At 39.3% G+C, this 20,826-nt stretch overlaps 2 protein-coding genes across 2 annotated transcripts in view; one reads left to right on the top strand and one right to left on the bottom strand.

Annotated features, from left to right (window-relative positions):
- LOC119652500 (neuropeptide SIFamide receptor-like) overlaps positions 1–20,826 on the bottom strand; it is a 308,594-nt gene that overhangs the window by 24,723 nt on the left and 263,045 nt on the right. The gene's annotated exons all lie outside the window — the stretch shown is intronic.
- On the top strand, positions 14,325–15,010 carry LOC119652504. The gene is made up of 3 exons (XM_038056693.1): positions 14,325–14,484; positions 14,565–14,698; positions 14,787–15,010. Exons 1-3 carry the CDS (start codon positions 14,473–14,475, stop codon positions 14,902–14,904), a joined length of 264 nt encoding a protein of 87 aa, XP_037912621.1. The 5' UTR covers positions 14,325–14,472; the 3' UTR covers positions 14,905–15,010.

Here is a 20,826-nt window from a genome sequence, read left to right as displayed (position 1 = left end):
TCAATCAGCCTCAACGACTCCGAAGCGGCGCAGGATCTACTCTCGCAAACCGTCTGCGAAAAAAACATGGATGTGGCTATAATTAGTGGGTCATATGGAAACCACGGCGGTGACATTTGGGGCAAACGAGTCAAGCCGCGTTATGGGTTTGCAGAGAAGAACCTTTCCTGGAATTGATAAAGCACTCGGAGGTATGCTTCACGAGAGCGAAGGTGAATGGAATTCACATCTACAGCTGTTATGCTCCACTCAGTGTGATCATTCCAGAGTATGAGCAGATCCTGAGCGCTCTTGTTTTGGATGCCAGAGGACGTTGGCCGGCTGTAATAGCAGGCGATTTTAATGCATAGGCTCTTGAATAGGGTAGCTGGACAACGAATGTGAGGGGACGTGTTCTCTTCGAAGCATTCGTGGAGCTTTTTGTGGTACTCGAGGATGTTGGGGCCTCGTACACGGCCTGGGGTCTAGTGGACCTGACATACATGAGGGCCCCCTTAGCCAGTAGAGTCGCTTGGCATGTCAGTGAGGACAATGCTCACAGTGACTACCTGGCAATCCGCATGGAAATTAAGGGCGAATCGAGCTCGAAAAAGGGAGAGTAATGAGAAGCCAGCGGAAATCACTGGCCTGTCCGAGTGCCAGTTTCTGGCGTGCCCACTCTACGTTGGATGCAATAAACATGGTAGTGAACCTGGCAAAAGACGCACTGGTTTCTGGCACTGTGTTGGCGCTGGATATCAAAGACGCATTTAGCTCGGTCAACTGGAACATAATTAATGGGGCTTTGACTCTTATAGGTATCCCCGGGTATTTAGCAAAACTGATGGAAAAATTCCTCTCAGAGAGGACTCTCTGGTACGGGATTTATGAGGGCCCCAAAGAGTATATTATCGGATCGGCACTGGCTCCCCTACTGAGGAATATATTGCATAATGGGATGCTGCCTCTTCCCGCCCCATCCGGCTTGGTGGTCACAAATGGCGACCAACATTTTGCTTTGGTGGAGACCAAAGTTTCTCAACTTTGTTCCCGGCTGGGTATCGCGTACACCCGACTTCAAATTGGTTATATGCTTTTTCCCCGCAAGCAAGTGTTCCTAAGCCTCTGAGAGTCTTTCGCTATCTTTCTGTGAAACACATGGTACGAACCTAAAGGAGCCTGAGTGACCCGTCTAGCTAATCCCGGGGGGAGATTATGGGATTAACCCGGTGGTTAAAAACTATCACTTATCATCGTTACAGTCTTCACCCTTCACGTTTCCATATTCATACACCACACATTTTACGAGTTTTTTGGATATTACTCGAAATTAGTACTAAATATGTCAAATGAAATATACAAATTGTATTGCTTATAGTGTCCTCAATTGTCTAACAATGCGAAATATTAGCTGCATTCCCTATTGCATTAACAGGAGTGGAATTTCTTGCTTAAGTCAAAACAAAATTCGTACACCCTGTCGATCGGTTAAAATATGCTTTTAGTACAATAATTGTTGTGCCACTCTGTAAAATTTCAGTTGTTAACCTCAAGTCAAGTGTGATAAGCAATTTCGAGGAAAGCATAGTTAAAAAAACGCCCTTCTTATAAAATAATTATAATGGGTAGGAAATCTAGTGAACTGCTTAACAGTGAGCGAAAATTGGTGGTGAAATTGCCCAGGGATGGCGAATCGTTAAGAGAAATAGGAAAAAAATTTCATAGGAGTCATTCTACCATCGAAAGTGTCGTTGCGATTTACGTCGAGACCGGCAGAATCCAAAAGACAATACGAAACCGAAATATACTGGTTTTAACAAGGCGACAGCAATCAGGATAAGAATGTTAGTGGAGTGAAATTAGCGGCACTTATCGACGATTAATTTAACTTTCGAATAAAAACAAGAAGTGGGCTTTTCCCTTAGGACAGTGTGGGTAGTTGGGAATATGTGCGAACATAAGGGTGGCAACCTGGGTGATTTGCATGTCGTTGAAGGGCAGGCGCATCGCAATCGGCAGCGATAATCAAGCTGCATTGAGGGCGTTAAGCAGTCCACTTCAAAAGTCATTCAGGGATGTAGAAACCGTTTTGACTTTATTTCTAGATCCAATACCCGGTCATTGTGGTGTAGAGCGAAATTTCGGATGCCTTAGCAAGAGAGTATTCAATTTCCACCATGCCCGGACTGGAGCGCGGAGTGTCAGTTGCATTGGCTAATGCGGTTATTAAAAACTGAGAACAAGCCTGACATATTTGCAGGTTGCAGACCTTTAAAGGGTCCCGCCGTTCTAGAATTTTTAGGAAGTTGTTTTTTTTTGTTTTATATATATTTCGAAATTATAGTCTTTTGAAAATGTACTGTGAAATTTTTGAAAGGATATTTACAATATTCTTGCATCTACAGCCGTTTTAGCAGGTAGAGAGCGGTCTAAGCCGTCTGTCACACCCACGCACTGCCAGTTTGCCCTGTTACTCAAATGTGCTTCGAACTCCTTATCGAAGCGAACCTCGTTGTCATGTTATCCTTCGGTATCAATAATTAAATATTAAAACAATACTTAAAAATTAAAACAAGCAAGCAAAGTATTATTTTTTAAATTGGACACACACTTTTTTACGTTGCTAACGGTTCATTATGTACTAACATTACAAAGTTTTCATATTGCTTCTTTCTCCTTTTCTGGGGATTAGTCCGGTAGACATGATTTACTTTGTTTGAGGAGCAAATAAATAGGTACATCCAAGATCAATCTTTGAACTGCATCCGTTTCGCACTTGGCATCTTGGCAACATCGACGCATTGACACACACATGGGTCACGCGCACGTTAGCCACCTCGTCCCTATCCGAAAGATACACGATGACATTCTGTGCCTCTTTGCCGCTAGACTTGCTGCTCCTATCTACAGTTTTCTTTCTCTTTTCACACAATTTTACATTTATGAGACCGGACATTTTAGGGTTCCCCGTTGCTGCAACTGACAATTGGAAACTCGTGATGATGGTTTGATTACTCTCAAGCACTCATGGTCAACACAATATATGCACATATATGCAATACAATAATATATAATTTTTTGAGGGTTTGCCAGAAAACTGCTTGAATACGGCAATATGTGCTCATAATGTAACATGTCGTCTCACATGTGTGTGTTAAGCTAATAAAAAACATGAAATCAGGCCGCTTAAATTATCTATGTAGGCCAAGTCTGCATCTCCTTTTGTTGCCTAATTCTTTTATGTGAGGATATGGGAAATATAGTAACTTAGGCTGAAGCTTATATTATTCTAAAAAAGACGTTCTTGTAATTTTATTTGAAAGGACGACATCACAAAACTAGAACACTTCAGATACTTGAATTAATTAATTCCTCAATATCTCTGATTCATTTACTTGTAATGGGGACATTCGACGGCGAAATATGTGTATAAGATTATGCATGGTAATAAAAGTCACAGCATGTGCACTTGGACAATGCGAATGACAGAATCTTACAAATAACCAAATGGCGTTAATGAACTACATATATGGCGAACATAAAATATGGAACTCTATTAATATTATAAATCAAATATGTAACTCTATTAATATTATAAATCACCAACCTATGAACTAGTTTTATATGCATTGCAGTTAATCATGTTGCAGAAGTCTGAACGTATGCAGTTTTGTCAGATTTTCAATGGTTAATTATACAGGCATCGACGTGGAATAAAAGACTTAAAGGGATATGAATAAACTTAAAAAAAAACTCACACTGCAAGGGAAACTCATTTTTTTGAGAAGATTAGAATTTTATCACCCGACTTGAAGCAGAATATACATCTTAATACATAGAAGATGGAAGATACTCGTTTAGTTGACAATACAAAAAATAGTTTTTCTTCATTTATGAAATGTTTGAAATTTAAACCTCCAATGGCTTACTTTAAAACGGAATTAAAAAATGGAAAAAGAATGTGAATATCCCATTATTGTATTAACTGGTATACAAGTATCAATATCTACTCAATTAAAGCTTTGTTGATTCTGAACATTTTCCGCATGCAATCAATTAAATGCCCTCTTTTTGAAAATTAAGAGCCTTGTAATAAATTTTATCATATTTTTGAAGAAATCCATGAACTTTCTCTTATCCATATGCATACATTAACGTGATTACAAAAATGAATTACGAATGGTTGCATGTTGATAAATGGTGCAACAGTCATTGCATCATACCTGCCCTGATAAATGACGCGATAATACAATGGTTTTGAGAACTGATCAGAAAAATAACAAGATATGGTAGCCAAGTGTTTATATAATGAATTGCTGGAAGTTTGGACCCTTTTTTAATTGAATTGCATTCTGCACTCGACTAATGAGGACAATTTACATTATGGGTAATTAGCTGATATGGATTCAATGTCAATAGGTGAGCTTTTGAAATCAATTAAGTAAGAATTACTCAATTCCTAATTAATAAGAATGACAAATCTGTACCGTCGCCGTGGCAGAAGCATTTCAGGCAAATACCTGACAAAGTCATGGCAGAAAAAGTGAAAAGAAATTCAATTAAATAAAAATATACTGCTGATTTTCGTTTGGGGTTCTCCTGAAAATTGATAAAATTTTTGAACGAATTTTCGGATCAATGATTTTAGGAAAAGAGTAGAATTACAAGAGCCTCGCAAACCTCTAGAAGGGATACCTAAAATGTTCTAATTACCGGAAGCTCGTTTAAAACTGATTAATTAGTTTTGATTTGGGTTTTCATTATTAAAAGTGGTTCACTGGTCAGAGCCACTAGCTACCGTTTTATTATATTTCTATTCAAGTAAAAATCGAAACAATATTAAAATACATAGCATTAAAAAAAAGGTAATAAGTCGAAATGCGCATCGTCTTTTTCTGATTCTCCATCGGTTGACACATTTATTTAAGTAGTTTAGTCAAAATGTCAGCAACCCAATTTCAGCTAGGCATAGTTCGTAGTGCAATATATGGAATGGCAAGGTCACTGTTAACGCCTCCTAATCAGTCAAAGCCTAAATCTTGCCCCCCAAACCACGTGACAAAGAAATCTACTTTTGATTAATCCCCGATCACGAAAATCATAAGCCTAATTTTAAGATTAGATGCAACTTACTTTCCATAAGATATGTCTGATGACCTGAAAGCCCGTGACATTTATCAGTATATAACCTTGCATCACAACTTGGGCGGCGAGCATAAATGTCTTGTTTTATCTTTGACTCATCATATGCTACACGACTTTTACTAAAAAGCAGCTAACTGGCATAAAAAATAAAAACACAGAGATCCATTTTGAAATAGACCTGGAGCAAGCAGGAGTAGCTGTGCAAAAATTGACAGCAAGTAGGCCGTCCAGCAACTAAATCTGCTTCTTTTTCTTTTTCATCAGCTTTTGCCAGGCTCCCAAGCAGGGTCTGCTCGTCGTGATTGGTTTCGCCATGTTGTTTTATCAAAGGCCGCATTTGAATGCAGCAATTAAATACTCTTGGTATTTCAATTCGACAAGCACAACCTAGCCCATGGTCCGGTTCAATACGATGAATTGATAGAGCAAGCACTCAACGTATACATACACTGTAAAAATGACCATGCCGCAAATATAGGAACACTCCAATATGTACGGGGAAAAGGCTAAAAAACTGAAATCGATACCATCCAAACAATGCAACAATTAAAGGAATAAGCTGCCCCCAAATATTATCTTCAATCAATCACTTTTTGCCTCCATTTTCTACTGCTATCATTTTCCTGGGTTTTCAGACGTTGAGTTCATCGAATTGAATTAGCTTCATCATCAACCGAAAAGGTAAGGACCAGTTTAAATTTTTCTTGGCAAACCACACCTCATATAGTACTCAATTGGGTCACCAAACTGTACTATAGAGACAGACCCAATTTTACTAATTTTATCGTGTTGAATACTGTGGTAAGCTCATTCGCAACTTTTTCCTACCTAATTTCCTTTGAAAAGCAAATGCCTATGATCTTTGTTGCCCCTGTTTACGGCTCAGATCAGTTTTTCGGTACCTACTGTATCCAACACATAGTATGTACATTGTAAGATAAATTCCCTCATTCCAGTGAAATTTTGATCCCTGGATGGACGCAATATGCAGTACAAGCTAATCCTCCGTTGAATAATTGTTAGAAATAGTTACTTTCTGTACTCCTCTTTCTTCAGAGATGAATTCCAGAATATAGAAAGAACAATCCATGAGCAAATGCTTACCATTTACACCCATTACTTCTACACACGTATAGCCAATTAGGGCGCGGATTAAATAGGCACCAGGATCATACATACATATGCATATACATATGGGGAGGTCTCTCTCTATCACGGCTACTAGCCTTTGGTCCACGTCAAGAAGACAGTATACAAGAGATTCAACTCCCAGTGCATTCTTCATGCCAACCGGGAAGCAATGAAAGTAATCGCTGTCTCCCGAGCGGTTCATTATAAAGATCGTTACGCTAAACTGGACACTCGCGAGGGCGAGAGAGATTGCATTGGCTTCTTAAAAACCGACACTAACGCTCACAAGATATCGAATACTTTCGTTGCATTAATGATAAGCACGGTACTTTCGAGATGGCGGAATATTTCGAACAGATTTCAACTGAATTTGTTCATCCTCAACTTCCATAAGCATTACCGACATTTGGAGCAATTCCATCTGTCAGCGCCACTGAAGTCGAGAAAGCAATAAAACGAATGAAATCGGGGAATGCAACAGGACCTGGCCACATCGTAGCTGAGCTTTGGAAAGCGGAGAGCTGCAACCCAACACTGTGCCACAGTGAATTCTTCAATCGGGTTATTGAGGAAGGTAGAGCGCCATCTGACTAGCCAAAAAGTACTAAAGTTCCAATATGGAAAAAAAGGTAGCCTAACAGAATGTTTAAATTACAGTCCGATCCGGTTTCTTTCCCATACCATGAACATTTTTGAACGCATTCTTCACAACCATATTCGCGAAATCGCTCAAACAACCGTGAATCAAACCGGGTTTGTTAAGCACTGCGGAACTATTGACGCAATACACGCTGTGCGATTACTCATGGAGAAACACCATGAGAAACGCCGTGTGCCATATGAAGTAATCTGGGATGCTTTACGACAACATTTGTTGCCAGAATAACTCGTGCACTGGGTTCAATTGCTCTGCCATAATCCGAAAAATTAAGTTCGAAGTGTGGCAGGTGTATCAAAACCGCTTCATGTCTCTATCAGGGTTCATCAAGGAAGCGTTCCCACCAGTCATTTTGTTCTGAATTATCGCTTCATGCAACATGTTCTCAGATTGAATGAAGTGAATTTTTGTAGATCCATCTTCATGAAACAGGGACTACCACTGTTAATGGCAGTGCAGTATCTCGGGTGAATGCAATCGGCCAATGGAGAACTGCATTATAAAATTGCTAAACGCATTAGCGCAACCTCGATGAAGTGGAGTTCCGCAATTGGTGTTCTTTGGGATCGACGTATCAACGAAAGTTTCAAATTTAAAATCTACCCATATGTCGTCCACCCTGTAACCCTCAATGGTTCTGAGTGGTGCCTGACTATAAAACACAATGAACGGCGTCTTTTGGTAATGGAGAACAAAATGTTACGTTCCGACAAGTGGCGTAACATGCCTTGATCACATCCGAAATCAAGATATCGGCAATTAATACGGGGTTGCACCGATCGTGAAATTGCGGGAGACGCGTCTTCGATGGTATAGTCATGTAGTTCGCGCTAAGGAGAATTCACTCATCAAGATTGATTTGAACAACGGTGGCCTGATACGCTGGATGGGGATCTAAAACTCTCGCGATTGCATCAAGATCAGGCTTTTGATAGAACAAAAGGGCGCAACCGATCGCGACGTGTCGACCCAAAACCCCACCAAAACACCAACACATAAACCACATGGGTCAAAGATACACAAGAGATTCCGTACTCCTTTGCTGCTGGATTTGCTCCTCCTGTATACACTCTTTTTTACCTCTTATTTTCAACACTTTGAGGCGCAGGCCCTTCCCACTTTCTCACAAATGGCGCAGAACGTGGTTGAGGGGGTAGAGCTTTAGCTAATCAATCTCATTCATCTAGAGTTCCAATCTCATTCTTTAAGGATGTCTGTGTTCGTCTTGTGTTTGTCCCATTGGTGGGGGCTTTTCACTGTAAAACTGCCAGACAGTCTCATTGATAATTGAAGGAAAAATTAAACAAGTCGGCAAACCGGAAGCTTGGCGCTTCAGGTATAAAAGGTTTTGTGTTTCCCTATGTGAGGAGCATAACGTAGTTCTCCATTGGCTTATAGCATTGACCCGAGATATTGAAATCGTTCAGTTCTGGGCAGGTTACTGCCATTGCCAGAACTGAGCGATTTAAATATCTCGAAGGACAGGTTACTGCCATTGCCAGGACTCAGCCATTAAAATATCTTGAGTCAATGCTATCAGCCAATGGAGAACTGCGTAATGAAATTGTTTCATGCATTAATGCAACCTGGATGAAGTGGCATTCCCCAACTGGTGTTCTTTGTGAGCGACGTATCAGCGCACGTCCCAAATCTAAAATTTACTGCCATGTCGTCCGTCTGCCGCTCTCTATAGTTTTGAGTGTTGACCGACTATAAAAGACAATGAACGGCGTCTTGCGGTAATGAGGACTAAGATGTTGCATTGCACTGGTGGCGTGACACGTTTTGATTACGTCTGAGAAGAGATGAGGATATCTGCAATCGATATGGGTTTGCACCGATCGTGGAAAAATTGCAAGAGAGGCGTTTCCGATGGTGTGGTCACGTAATTCACGCTAACGAGAATTCAACAACCAGTGTTGGTCAGAACATTGAGAGCAATGGTAAGCAACCAAAAAGCGGGCCAAAACAATAGTGGCTTGATACGCTGGATGGGGATTTAAAGGTCTCGCGATTACATCCTGATCCAGGCATTTGATAAAATAAAATGATGAAACCGTTCACCAGGAGCCGACCCCGCTTGTGAACTGAAGGCTGAAGAAAAAGAAACAAATGTGAGGAGCGACGGGTGCACGACAGCTCCGTGTAATATAGCTAAAGATTCCATTGCCCTCTATTTTCTAGAAAGCGATTTAAATAAATCATTTGATGGATAGCCCTGTGTTGATAATGGTCAACCTCATACGCTTCACACTCTGAGTTTAATATTATTAGCAAATGCCAACAATTTAATCAACATCAAATATAAAAAAGGGCTAAGGAGAATTAGATTCTTCTTGAATGGAATTTTAACATTTCACTCGAATTTCAATTATTCTCGTTAATTATGACGTCAGTATCTTATTTGTATGGCTTAGAATGCTGTTAATTAGCACGAAATTGATAAGTTTGAACTGCTATAACTTTCCCACTAATAGTTGGATTTTCATGAAACCTGGCATGTGTATGCACAAGGCTGTCCTCTATGTCGGTGCAAAATTTAGTACATGTAGGATGAACCTAAGGGGAGTTTTTTAGTCAATTTCTAAAAGTTGATAATATACTATTAGTAAATTTTTTGAGCAGATACCGGAATGGGACATCTCTCGAAGATTAGATTTCACATAAGTGTTTTACACAAAACCTTAAAAAGGGCTGCAGATAAATAGATTCTTCATAAATGTGACTTTAATATTCCACGCGAATGTCAATTATTCCGGGTAATTATGACGTCAGCATCTGATTTGCATGGCTTTGGAAGCAGTAAACTCGCGCGAAATTGCTAAGTTTGAACTGCTATAGCTTTGGCGTTAATTGCCTGATTTCCATGAAATTTAGCACATATATACGAAATATTGTCCCCTATGCTGGTACAAATTCGGAAGTCGTAGGATGAATTTAAAGGGGGTTTTTCAGTAAATTTCTAAAAAGTGGTAATGTACTATTAGTAAGTTTATTTGAGCAGATATCGGAATGGGACATATTTTGAGGCCTAGATTTCATCTAGTCGCACCACCCTGATTTTTTTCGGATTTTTAGGTTGGGTAGTTTCCGAAAATGGGTCCTGTCTCACTTCAAGTGCGTACATTTTGACTCTTTACTCACGCACTTTGCAATTTATGCCAAAACTAACAGTTTCGGAAAGTACAAATGAAGACCTTTCATTTGATACCCTATACAACTATATCCGGTGAAAAAATTGTTTGAATCCCCCCTTTGCATGTATGGGGGGCCCTTTAAACTCCACCTAAATTTATGCCACTCGCTGTATGCGTGGGATTTCATAGTTCCCATCTGTCCACCAAATTTCGTTCGGATCTGTTTAGCCGTTTTGGAGAAAAATGCGTGTGACAGACAGACAGATATTGAATCGATTTTAATAAGGTTTTGTTTTACACAAAACCTTAAAAATTATTTTAATGCCACTTACATGAGGACGTGAGAAGAACAAATCATGCGGGAAGAATTTTGTTCTCAGGAATCATTGTCGGCTATATTAATAACTGCTCCTGGTGCAAAAATAGCACTGTATGTGGAGAGTTTGGGCAGTTTCAGCCATGAAATAATTGGTAGCGATTTAACCGGGTTGACTTTGGACCAGTAGGGAAACCGAACAACGCATTGAAACCAAATCCTACTGGAACGTTGCTAGGGCTGGATATTGTTACAGCCAATAGTGGAGCTACTTCATTGATAAGAGGGATCAGCAGCCAGGCCAGAATACTGGAAACAACTGGAAGAATACTGAGACCTTGGAACTAAACTTAAGAACGACACAGAAAAAGCTTACAAGATTGGTACAGTGGAGCCTGCTTAAATGCAATCAATTGTGGATTCAAAATATTTTGCACTTAACAGGGCAAATTATAAAATTCATTCTTTATTTAAAAAAAATTAACAGTGCAAATTATTCACAGAAAAAGGGCAAACGTAAGAAACGGAAATTTCATGCTTGTTTATTAGGAAATTCAATTTAGTTTATATCTTTAAATTGGCTGCCTCAATCAATTCAAGATGAATATTTTCATTATTATGAAAATACTTGTGGAGTTCAGAAAGTATAGATAATGCTTCATCATATGCAGGAGTTATTTGTATATTTTCAATTTCTGGATATTTGTCGTTTTAATTGTCGCTTTCTCAATCTCTCCATAGCACTGATGACTTCTTCATCGACAAAGGCATCAAGTTCTGGAAGATTTTCAGTTTTCAGATTGATGAAGCCTGTCCTTTTGTGGAGGGAGTAACTAACCAACAATCTCTCTTAGAACAAATTTGAAGGAAAAAGAAGGAAAGAATGTGTGCATTTAAAGAGAATTTGCGTTTACGTGTGTTGCAGTTAGGTGGGCTCCAGAGTATAGGCAGATTTGCCTTGGACCGAAAGTCACTTCCAGCATCGTCTGAAAAATAATTACAATTTTTTTTAAGGTCGGAGAATGGTGAACCTTAGCTAACCGTTCATCAAGGTGCCTTTTTCCTAGATTGCCAAGAAACAATACTACACAACTTCAGGCCAGGTTCTAGTGGATTATAAGTATATCAAAATTCGTGCATAGTGGAAGGAGTGCTAGTCGCTCCATAGGTTTTCGGTTTTACTACCGAAGCCCAGAAAACCATAAGCATGCTATTATCATTCTTTTGTATTTGCCTTTTCGACATTAAGGATAAGATTCGGAAGAGGATGCTTTATAACGCCCCGTTCATATGGTAGAGCTTGCGGGGAGGTTCGTAAAAGCAACAGCGTGACGCTCAGGAGGTTTTGCCATTGCACCAGAAGTACTTTTGATTACATAGATTAAATTAAGAGCATTTGACTTAAGCTGGATGTCCCTGATCACGTACTTAAGCTAATGGAGAACTACCTCTCAGAGAGGTATCTCTGGTGTTGGCGGATCAGGCTCCATATAAACAATTCCAAAAAAAATAATACTCTTAATAGCCTGATCATCACAAAATTTCTCCAACAATGATTCAGTGCTAGATGTGCGCAGCAAGGCTGAGAGCGGGAGAGGAGGGCAAGGTATACCTCCAGTCTTTTTATCCCAGGGGTGGTTCAATTCATCCGTCTATACGTGACTCTTGTCTGGACGGAAGCAATGGAGAATGCTGCAAAGTGGAGGAGGATGAATTTGGCATACCGCCCAATTTCGCTGAGGGTTTGGAGGACATATTGGAAAGCATCAGATGTGGTGGATTGCCACATTGAAAAATTGCCTTTATATAAATCTTATAGCCCCATTGTTAGGAGTGAAGTATGGATTCGTCATCGGGTGACTGCAGAGATGTTAAAAGGAGTGAAATTTTGAAAAATGCCATTGAGTTCACACACTGAGAGAGTGTATTGGGAAATTGGTCAAGGGAGAACACGTAGATTTGAATTTCACTGATGTAGTTTTTTTCAGAGCAAGGAGGCTATATAAAATATTTGCATTATTTTGGGTTGGACGAGTCTGTCTACTGTTTCGAATGCGCCGCCACATCAGAGGACTCGAAGGATATTTTGTTTCATTGCCCGAGGTTTATGGAGGGAAGTACAACACATTTAACGTAGAGGTTAAATCCCAAAGATGAAGAGCTGTCGAGTAGCAGTTTTGAACCCGGAAAGTGTACACCTGAGCCCTTCTCACGAAGTAATGCTTCACGATGATCCTTGCAAAGCAGTGTTTTTTAAAAATTTCCACCTCCACCCCACACTTCCTCTATTTTCAAAACTGTATAGAAATTTTCGTTTGAAAGATGGTTCTTGCAACAGTGACAGCTGTGTTTGACAAATGAATGATATTTTCTTGGAGAATTAAGTCGATGCGTGATGCAGATCCATCCATTCATTGTCCGGAGTGGGGCAGAGCACATATCGCAGCTTCACTCTTGTGAGCTATTTAATTGTTTCATTGCGATTGCGATCTATGAAAAAAATTTCAATCAACTATTGAGCCACGGTTACTTGGGTTGTATGTCGAGAAAGGGAAAATTTGACACAGCTATTCCCAGAGCCATGGCAGCTTCTGGAAAATGTGGGCTGATATGTAAGTTTCCCCTTATCGAGAGTGTGAAGTCTTTGCCTCGATTCTATATCAATTTCACCGACCTCCTCAGATCTAAGACGCAGGGCTACTACGTAGAATTATCTTCAATGAAGACTGTGTATAATTTTCCTTTAAGAGCATTCTCGGATTTGCAAAGGCTACGATCAGTTCAGACAGGATAATACAATGAGTCTATCAGGTCTCATATCTCTTGCATACTAACGCACCTATCTTAATTTAATTGAATGTGTCATAAATAAGATATAATGCAAGTATTATTCGAAACATTATTATTGTTATACGAAGTATGGGGAACAGGTCAGGAGCCTTGAAAACAACAACAACTTAAATAGTTTTGCAACCTCCGCAATACACGTAACCACACAAATGAACAAATCTTATCAGCGCGAGAATTTAATTCAAAGAGTCACATGAATAAATTAGAAATATGCATTAACTGAAAATTGAAGGCATGGGCATCCAAATATGTGCAAAGTATCTGGACGAGGTTCCCAGCAATAATAACGTCATGAAAAAGGCTGAACCACAGCTAAACAAAATAAATTGAAAGCGTCGGACGACATATACAAATAAACAATCTCAGCTGTAATAACAATAATCAATTTACGGAATTTCTTTGGCACAAAGAGGTATTGCAAAATGCTTTAACTCCGCCGCCGGCAACTATGGCGTCTCGAGTTACCAATTGCTTGTGTGCTAAGGTTAAGTACATGCAAATGAGTGTTGGCGATGTCAACCGTATATGTTGAAGATGCTGGAAGAGTAATCTAGTTTTGGGTAAGTGGTATCTTTCGCATTTTTCCAGTAATAGGGATCCAATTATTATTAATTTTGAATTTGATTGAAAGAGATAAAAACTAAAATCGCAAGCATACCATAGTCGATTTTCCACCCGAAATAAGATAACAAGGACGTTTTGCCAATCGATTTAGCAAACTTGAATGAGTATCTTTTAATTGACGTACCTTGTTGCTATCAAAGCTTTCATGTGTTAAGGCAGGTTTAAAATAATGAAGCAATGTGCGAGTATAGTGCGGTTGAGGGTGAGTGATGTTAACGTTGTTAGATAAGAAACCTTCATTCAAACAGCAAATAAACTTTTCCAACGGCACGGTAACTCGCATCAGTTGTTATTAGCATATATCCACTGTTAGCGACAAAGGTCCAAAAGACTGACTCTAAATCATGTCTAAAGCGTATTGCTCACAAGCATATCCATAATCGCATCTGCAGCTCAAGAATAATGAAATGTATGGAATATACCTGTATAAACCATATTAAAAGTATCTTGACAAAACAACTCATTCTAGCCTAATCCCCGCTTTGATATTTGCAGCCGGCTGCACCAATATTGTAGTCCTAATGATATAAAAGCTGCGCTGGCTGCAGAAGAGAGCATCAGTTTAACTCTGAACTAATTCAGTGATCACTAAATCTCAAGCTAAAACCAAACTTTAACCAAAACCAATCAAAATGTTCAAATTGGTACGGACAAGAAGGATTTACATTCATAAAGGATATAATTCGAAATTTGGGAATCATTGAAACATGTATCGTCATTTCAGTTCGTTCTTGCCTGCATCTTCGCCGTTGCCGTCGCTGCTCCCGGTGGTGTTGTTGTAGCTCCAGTAGCACATGTCGCCCATGTTGCTCCTGTTGCACATGTTGCTGCACCAGTAGCTATCAGCCATTCATCAACGTAAGTGACTTTGAATTTTGGGAATTTGGATAATGACGTAATTTTGCAAGTTTGAATTGTGTGTTCAAATGACGTTGTATCCTTTTAGCCATGTTGTCCACAACCCACCAGTTGTTAAAACCGTTGTTGCTGCCCCAGTAGTCGCTCACCATGCAGCTGTGGTCGCTCCTGTTGTCCCAGCTCATCCAGTACTTCTTCATCATTAAATCTTGATGGTTAGGCGTTTGTAGTTGTAAAATTTGAATTATGCTTTTTTGGAGATATTTTGTAAAACAGTTTTTATTTACTAAAGATTGAAGCAGTATTTTGAAACTATCTGTTTTATTCACAACGACGAGAAGATATTTTTCTTTTTCTCTTCTGTATTGCCTAAATAGTAGCATGACATCATCATATAAGATAAAAAAAGATCACTATTGCCTGAAAGGTGAAAAATAGGAAACCCAATTTGTGGATAGTTTATATTATTGACTGATTAATTGAGCTTCGCGTGTCCTATACATAGTGCGCCGTTATCGCATCAGTGGCAAAAAAAATTCAGCCACCCGGAAAACTAAAGAATCCGCCTGATGGGATCGAAGGGGGAAAATTGCGCAGTCGAGCCGTTTTTATCGGTTCCCAAATTTACCTTGCTTTTGTATTCTTAGCTTCCGGCGAATTTTCCCCAATTTTTATGATTTTAGAACTTTACATTTTAAAAATTTGACAACATACATAACTCGGAAAATTGCTACGGACACGATGACAGATATTTCCGTCTACCGGAATATCTCGAATTCGCTTATATCGTAGGATTTAGGGGATCATTAGGGGATCTGATATTAGTCGTTGCAGCTGGAGAATACCAGCAAAGATCTAATATCTGATGCGTGGATTCCGCTTTTTCATTAGAAGAGGGACACGTATAATCTCGAATGATTCCTATTCTGAACATATATCCAGCTAGTGAATTATGGTGGCAGAATGCTTACAATACTCCTGCAAGTCTTCCTGTTTTTCACAGGACAAACCTTGCGGTATGTATGTTAGGTTCTGACAGGAAACTTTTGGTGTATTTAACGTTTGCGTTTGGGTTTTGCCATCTGTCATTATAAGAAGCTTGTTCCCAGTTTATGAAGACAGCCTTAGCCAATGCTACTAACACTCCAATTGTTGGTTCCTCTTTTGCACTCGAGATTTAATTTCCCTTACCATAGTAACCAGGTACTCCTAGTAGTTCTGCCGTATTGAATCTAGAAATAGAGTTCAAATGGTTTCTACATTCCAGAATGATTTTCGAGGTGATCAAAGGACTACTCTAGGTTCTCAATACAGCCTGACAATGGTTGCAAATTGCGATGCGGATGACCTTCAACCGCTCGTCAACTACCCAGTTTACCGCCCTTAGGATCGCATATACTTCAGTTCGAAAAACCGTTGCATATCGTCCCAAAGGAAAAACTCACTTCTCGTTTTTATTGCGAAGGTAGACTCTTGCTCCAGAATCCTGTCCTGTTTTTGAGCCATCGGTGTAGAAAACTTCCGAATATCCTGCCACGCATTCCTCTGGGACTTGTTCTCTTCACATGTAAGGATAACTTTATGTCTTCTGCAAATAAATGTATAGGGACCCGAGAATTAGAAAGCGTTGTAAGGGCTGGATTCTTTGATTTTAAAGCCTGTAACTCTTCTTCTTCGAATAAATATACCCAGGGGCTGCAAATTGAGTAATAAATTTGGAGCTGCGCCAGATGTTATGCTCATGATCCTGGTAATAGCTCAGACACACAGTGCGACTAGTTTACGGTGAAAACTTTCTGTTTCACGCTGCGGGTGCATAATCGAACATCGGCCCAATGATAGCAACGTATATAAAAATTACTACATGAGTTTTTGGAAAACCACACAATCGAACACCCCTTCAATGTTCACGAATACCCTCATTCAGAGTTGCATCCTTTATCTTTGAAATCAAAGAATCAAGAGCAGACTCATAGGACTTTCCACGCTGGTAAGCGTATTGGCCTTCAGTTTGTGGGTGCGATTTTAGCGTGAAACTCACAAATGTGACGCTCAACCAGTTTCTCAGGATATTTCAACGAAACGATGTTCAACTGATTTGTCCGAAGTTCTTTGTTTTTGAGTAGTCCCCTTTCCCAATTCTTAGCAATCGCTCTAAGTGCTCTTTACCTTCCTTTTACATTGCTGGATAGATGTCATCCATTCATTGAAGTGTTCAAAGGACGAATCCTTAACTTTTCATTTTGCAGTGTTTCAGCTTACCTTGCAACACTTCCGTATTGAAGGGATTGCAGGAATCGACAATCGACACTTCCACTTCTCTCACCAGTTCTCCTGGATGGTATACTTTCAAGGTTTTTCCTAATTCCAGTCTCGAGTTCGTGAAAGTACTCTCGGATTTCCTAAGAGAGTCCAACTTGGCTGACTTATCCCTTTTAAGGACTCTACGCAGCCTTGAAGTCTCTCTTTCGCCTTCCAGTTCCTCACAGTACGCTCTAAAGGAGTCCTGTTTTGCACACTTATCGAGCTTCTTATATTAACGCTGTGAGTGTTCAGCCAGTCTTCATTCTTATTGTTCTCACAAGTCTGGTTCATAAGTCGCCTGGTTGATTTCCTGAGTTTTTCACCTCGCGATTCCTCAAGGATCCAGACTTTACAATTCATTTTCAAGCGCAAAAACTGCACTTTACTGTCAAGGAGTTCATGGAACTTGGTCCAATTCATTTTAATAGGGTTCAGTCGTTGTATTGCGGACTGTTGGCTCGCAATAGTTCGACTGACTTCTATGTATTGGTGATATGAGAGTGAGACCATGAACTTCTTGGCAGTAACAACTTTGAAGTACTGATTGTTAGGTCAATTACTTCACTTCGTAGCGGCGCATTCTACATTTGCAGTCATGAGACCAGCTGAAGTGATGAACATCTCTCCTCTCAGATTACATTTGTTACTTCCCCAACGAATATGTTCTGTTCGAGAGCACTCGATTTTGCGTACACTATGAGATCCCTTAGTTTAGGGTAAATAACCAAAGGTGATTATGATGTTTTTTTTTCTCGTCGTTAATCTGATCTAGTATGATGACCTTAGCTAGGTGCTGCGAGTAGGTCCCAAATAACTGTCAATTTGAAGATTTGATTCGATCTGCTGGAATTATCGGAAGGTCGAACATTCTTCCGAAGTCTGTTTCCAAGGGCGCCCATTTTTTGTTGCGATTGGGGAACAAGTCTATCTAACAAGTAGGAACACAATGTCCAAAGTGTCAATTTTCAGGCTCCAATTCTATGCATCAAAGTTATTGGATAATGCAACAACGTCTTCTATAGAAACTCCGAAAATTACCATTATATTGTACCAACTCGTTTTGTCGGTAGCTGGGGTGTTTTCATTTGATTTGCGGGGTAGACCATATCATTCTCGCTTTAGAGCAATTAAATGTTAAATTTTTTCGTTACCATCTTCACTGAAGCGCCCACGAGAGTAAGCAGCAGTCATTTATATGTATCTAGGTATTGCATATTGGTTGCCGAGCAAATGATTCCCTGAGCTTGTCGAGGCGATCATTCTTATCGTCTATACATCATCCAGACGTTTCCGGGAGTAAGGGCTTTTCAGACAATAAGTTGAAAGTTATTGGTTTTCAAGCTTCGTAGGACCTTTGTGTGGAATCGAAAGACAGTGGAATGTATTTCCAGCTCATTCGTATAAATCTCCCGATAATATGTAACAAAACCGTCAGCCCCTTGAAGATACGAATTGTCGGGATTCTACTGTACTTTTTCTCGATTATTTTGGAAACAAGTGAGTTTGAGTTTTTGTTGGAAACACAGGACTTCTCTTTGAAATCATTGGTAAAATGAATGCTGGTTTATTTGAAATGTATTTAAGTTGTTTAAGTTTATTGGATGAAGCTAATTCGACCAAAATTCTTTGGTAATTTTATTCCCAACACGTAACATAAAACTTCAGACTTTTCAAGCAGATATGATATTTTAGGCTCAATTGCTCCAGATGCTAGATTTATTAAATAAAAGTTTTTCATCAGTTGTCTCATTGCCTTCTAACCTAGAATTGTAGGAACCTAAAGTATTCGGACCTTTTTGTGCAAGGTAAGTGTATTCAATTTATCAAGGCATTCCATACCAGTGTAGAGTTCTCCTAATTGGATCTAAATGCCTGAACAGCTATTTGGCTGTTAGTTAGGATCTCCATGCTGTGTCCCCTATATTTCCTTTGGGTGTTAAAGAAAAGCAATGTTTTCGGAAACATTACATTACTCTAAAGAATAGCAGGCACTTGTTTTGTCGTTAATGAATAAGAATTAGACGCTGTAGATGTTTAATTGTGCGCAAAGATCGTCATGGTTACTCCCTCAGGTACGGTCAAATTCGCGGAAAATATTGACATACTGACTGTCCACAATTTACCGTGGAATTTTACTATCTTTTAGTATACGTAAATCATGACGCATAGTTGCACGTCATTAATGAATTCGTATGTACCAAAATGAGTGAGACTCTGCTTCAATCTTCCACAAGGTGAGTCCGTTAATGTCATCTATTATTTGCGAAGAACTAAAATAGAATTTGGTACTTTTTGATAATGTAATGTTAAGTCAGAAAATATTTGGCAGGCAGTAAACATGGGTCGTTAAGAAAAATCATGTTTTCTTTATAAATGAGTAGGAAAGTAAATATATTGGTCTAAATTTTGATGATGTAACGTTTAGGTAGTTTGAAAGCAGAATCTTGAATTCTCTAAATAATCAAGTCAGAAAAATGAGAATTGTTTTCGTAATACTTGCTTGAATTGTACTATGATTTGTCCCATTTGCATCACTTTCTCCGTGTTCTTGTTGCGATGTAGGACTACAATCTAATAATTTGAAAGAAAACGTGAAAAGTTTGTACTACCCGTAGATATATGGTTACCATTCACCCCTTAATGGTGTACTGCTCGTGAACCACACCTACACGCCATCGTTCACGAGACGCTTTCACTTCTCCTCCACTGTGTTGCACCATGTGCTACTGGAGTGTTGTGTATTCCGGTACATTAATATCTTCTGCGTGTCGCCTGGATAATTGGGAACTTATATTTTCCACCCACATTTATTTATGGACGAAAACGGAGGCGACCACATGGGCTCATCAAAAAAAGACTACTTCATCCTTGGCATCATTCAAATATTTTATTAATGAGCGGATATTCAGGAGTTATATCCCTTTTCTAAATTATCAGATTCAATTTTGTTACATATGTATTTTAAGGCAAAATACCTTCCAGCGAATATATAAATTCAGCGCACTGCTCTCTATCGATCAAGCTTTCGAGATGCTCTTTGATGTTTTCCAGGATTATTTTCGCTATTATCTCTCCGACAGCATGGAGAACCCAAATAAATCTCCAATTGTCACACTCAAAACGGGTCATCTTTTTAAGGTTTTCTGTTAAACAAAGCGATTGACACCAAATTTGGTGGATAGGTGGAAACTGTGTTACAGCCTTTTATGTCGAATTTAAGGGGGGGGATTCGCCGTACATGCAAAACAGGTATGTGATTTTATTCCCCAAATATAGTCATGTAGGGTATCAAATGAAAGGTATCGGTTAGTCTTTTCCGAAGCTGGTCTTAGTTTTGATATTTGTTGGAAAGGTGGGGAGTGCGGGGGGTCGAAAGAGATCATTCATTTAACTAGCCCATTCTCGGAAACTACCGAACCAGAAAATCTGAAAAAAAAACAAATCAAGAGGCTGCCACTATATGGTACCTAGGCTCCAAAATACCCTACATACCGATATCCTTTCAAATAAAGTTAGTGATAGTGTATTATTATAATTTTTCGTAATTGGCTGCGAAACCCCCCTGAAATTAATCCTAGTGTCACGAATTTTTCAGTAATGTAGGCTGTTATATAGATCATGATCCTGCCAAGTTTGGTGGAAATCGGACCACTACTAACAAAGTTATAATAGGCCAAAGTTGTCATTTCTTTTCAAATTCAAGACTGTGAATGTCAATATCACCCGAAGGTGGATACTCTTACAAAATTTATGCATATATTACGTGCTAATGGGGCAAATGCACACTCAAATGTCTTTATATAAGAAGTACACAAAAGCTTTCA

The sequence above is a fragment of the Hermetia illucens genome, chromosome 3 (genome assembly GCF_905115235.1).
Source record: "Hermetia illucens chromosome 3, iHerIll2.2.curated.20191125, whole genome shotgun sequence".
In the NCBI taxonomy this organism is placed as follows: domain Eukaryota; kingdom Metazoa; phylum Arthropoda; class Insecta; order Diptera; family Stratiomyidae; genus Hermetia; species Hermetia illucens.
The sequence above is the reverse complement of the archived record's forward strand: the minus strand, read 5'-3'. Positions and strand labels throughout refer to the sequence as shown.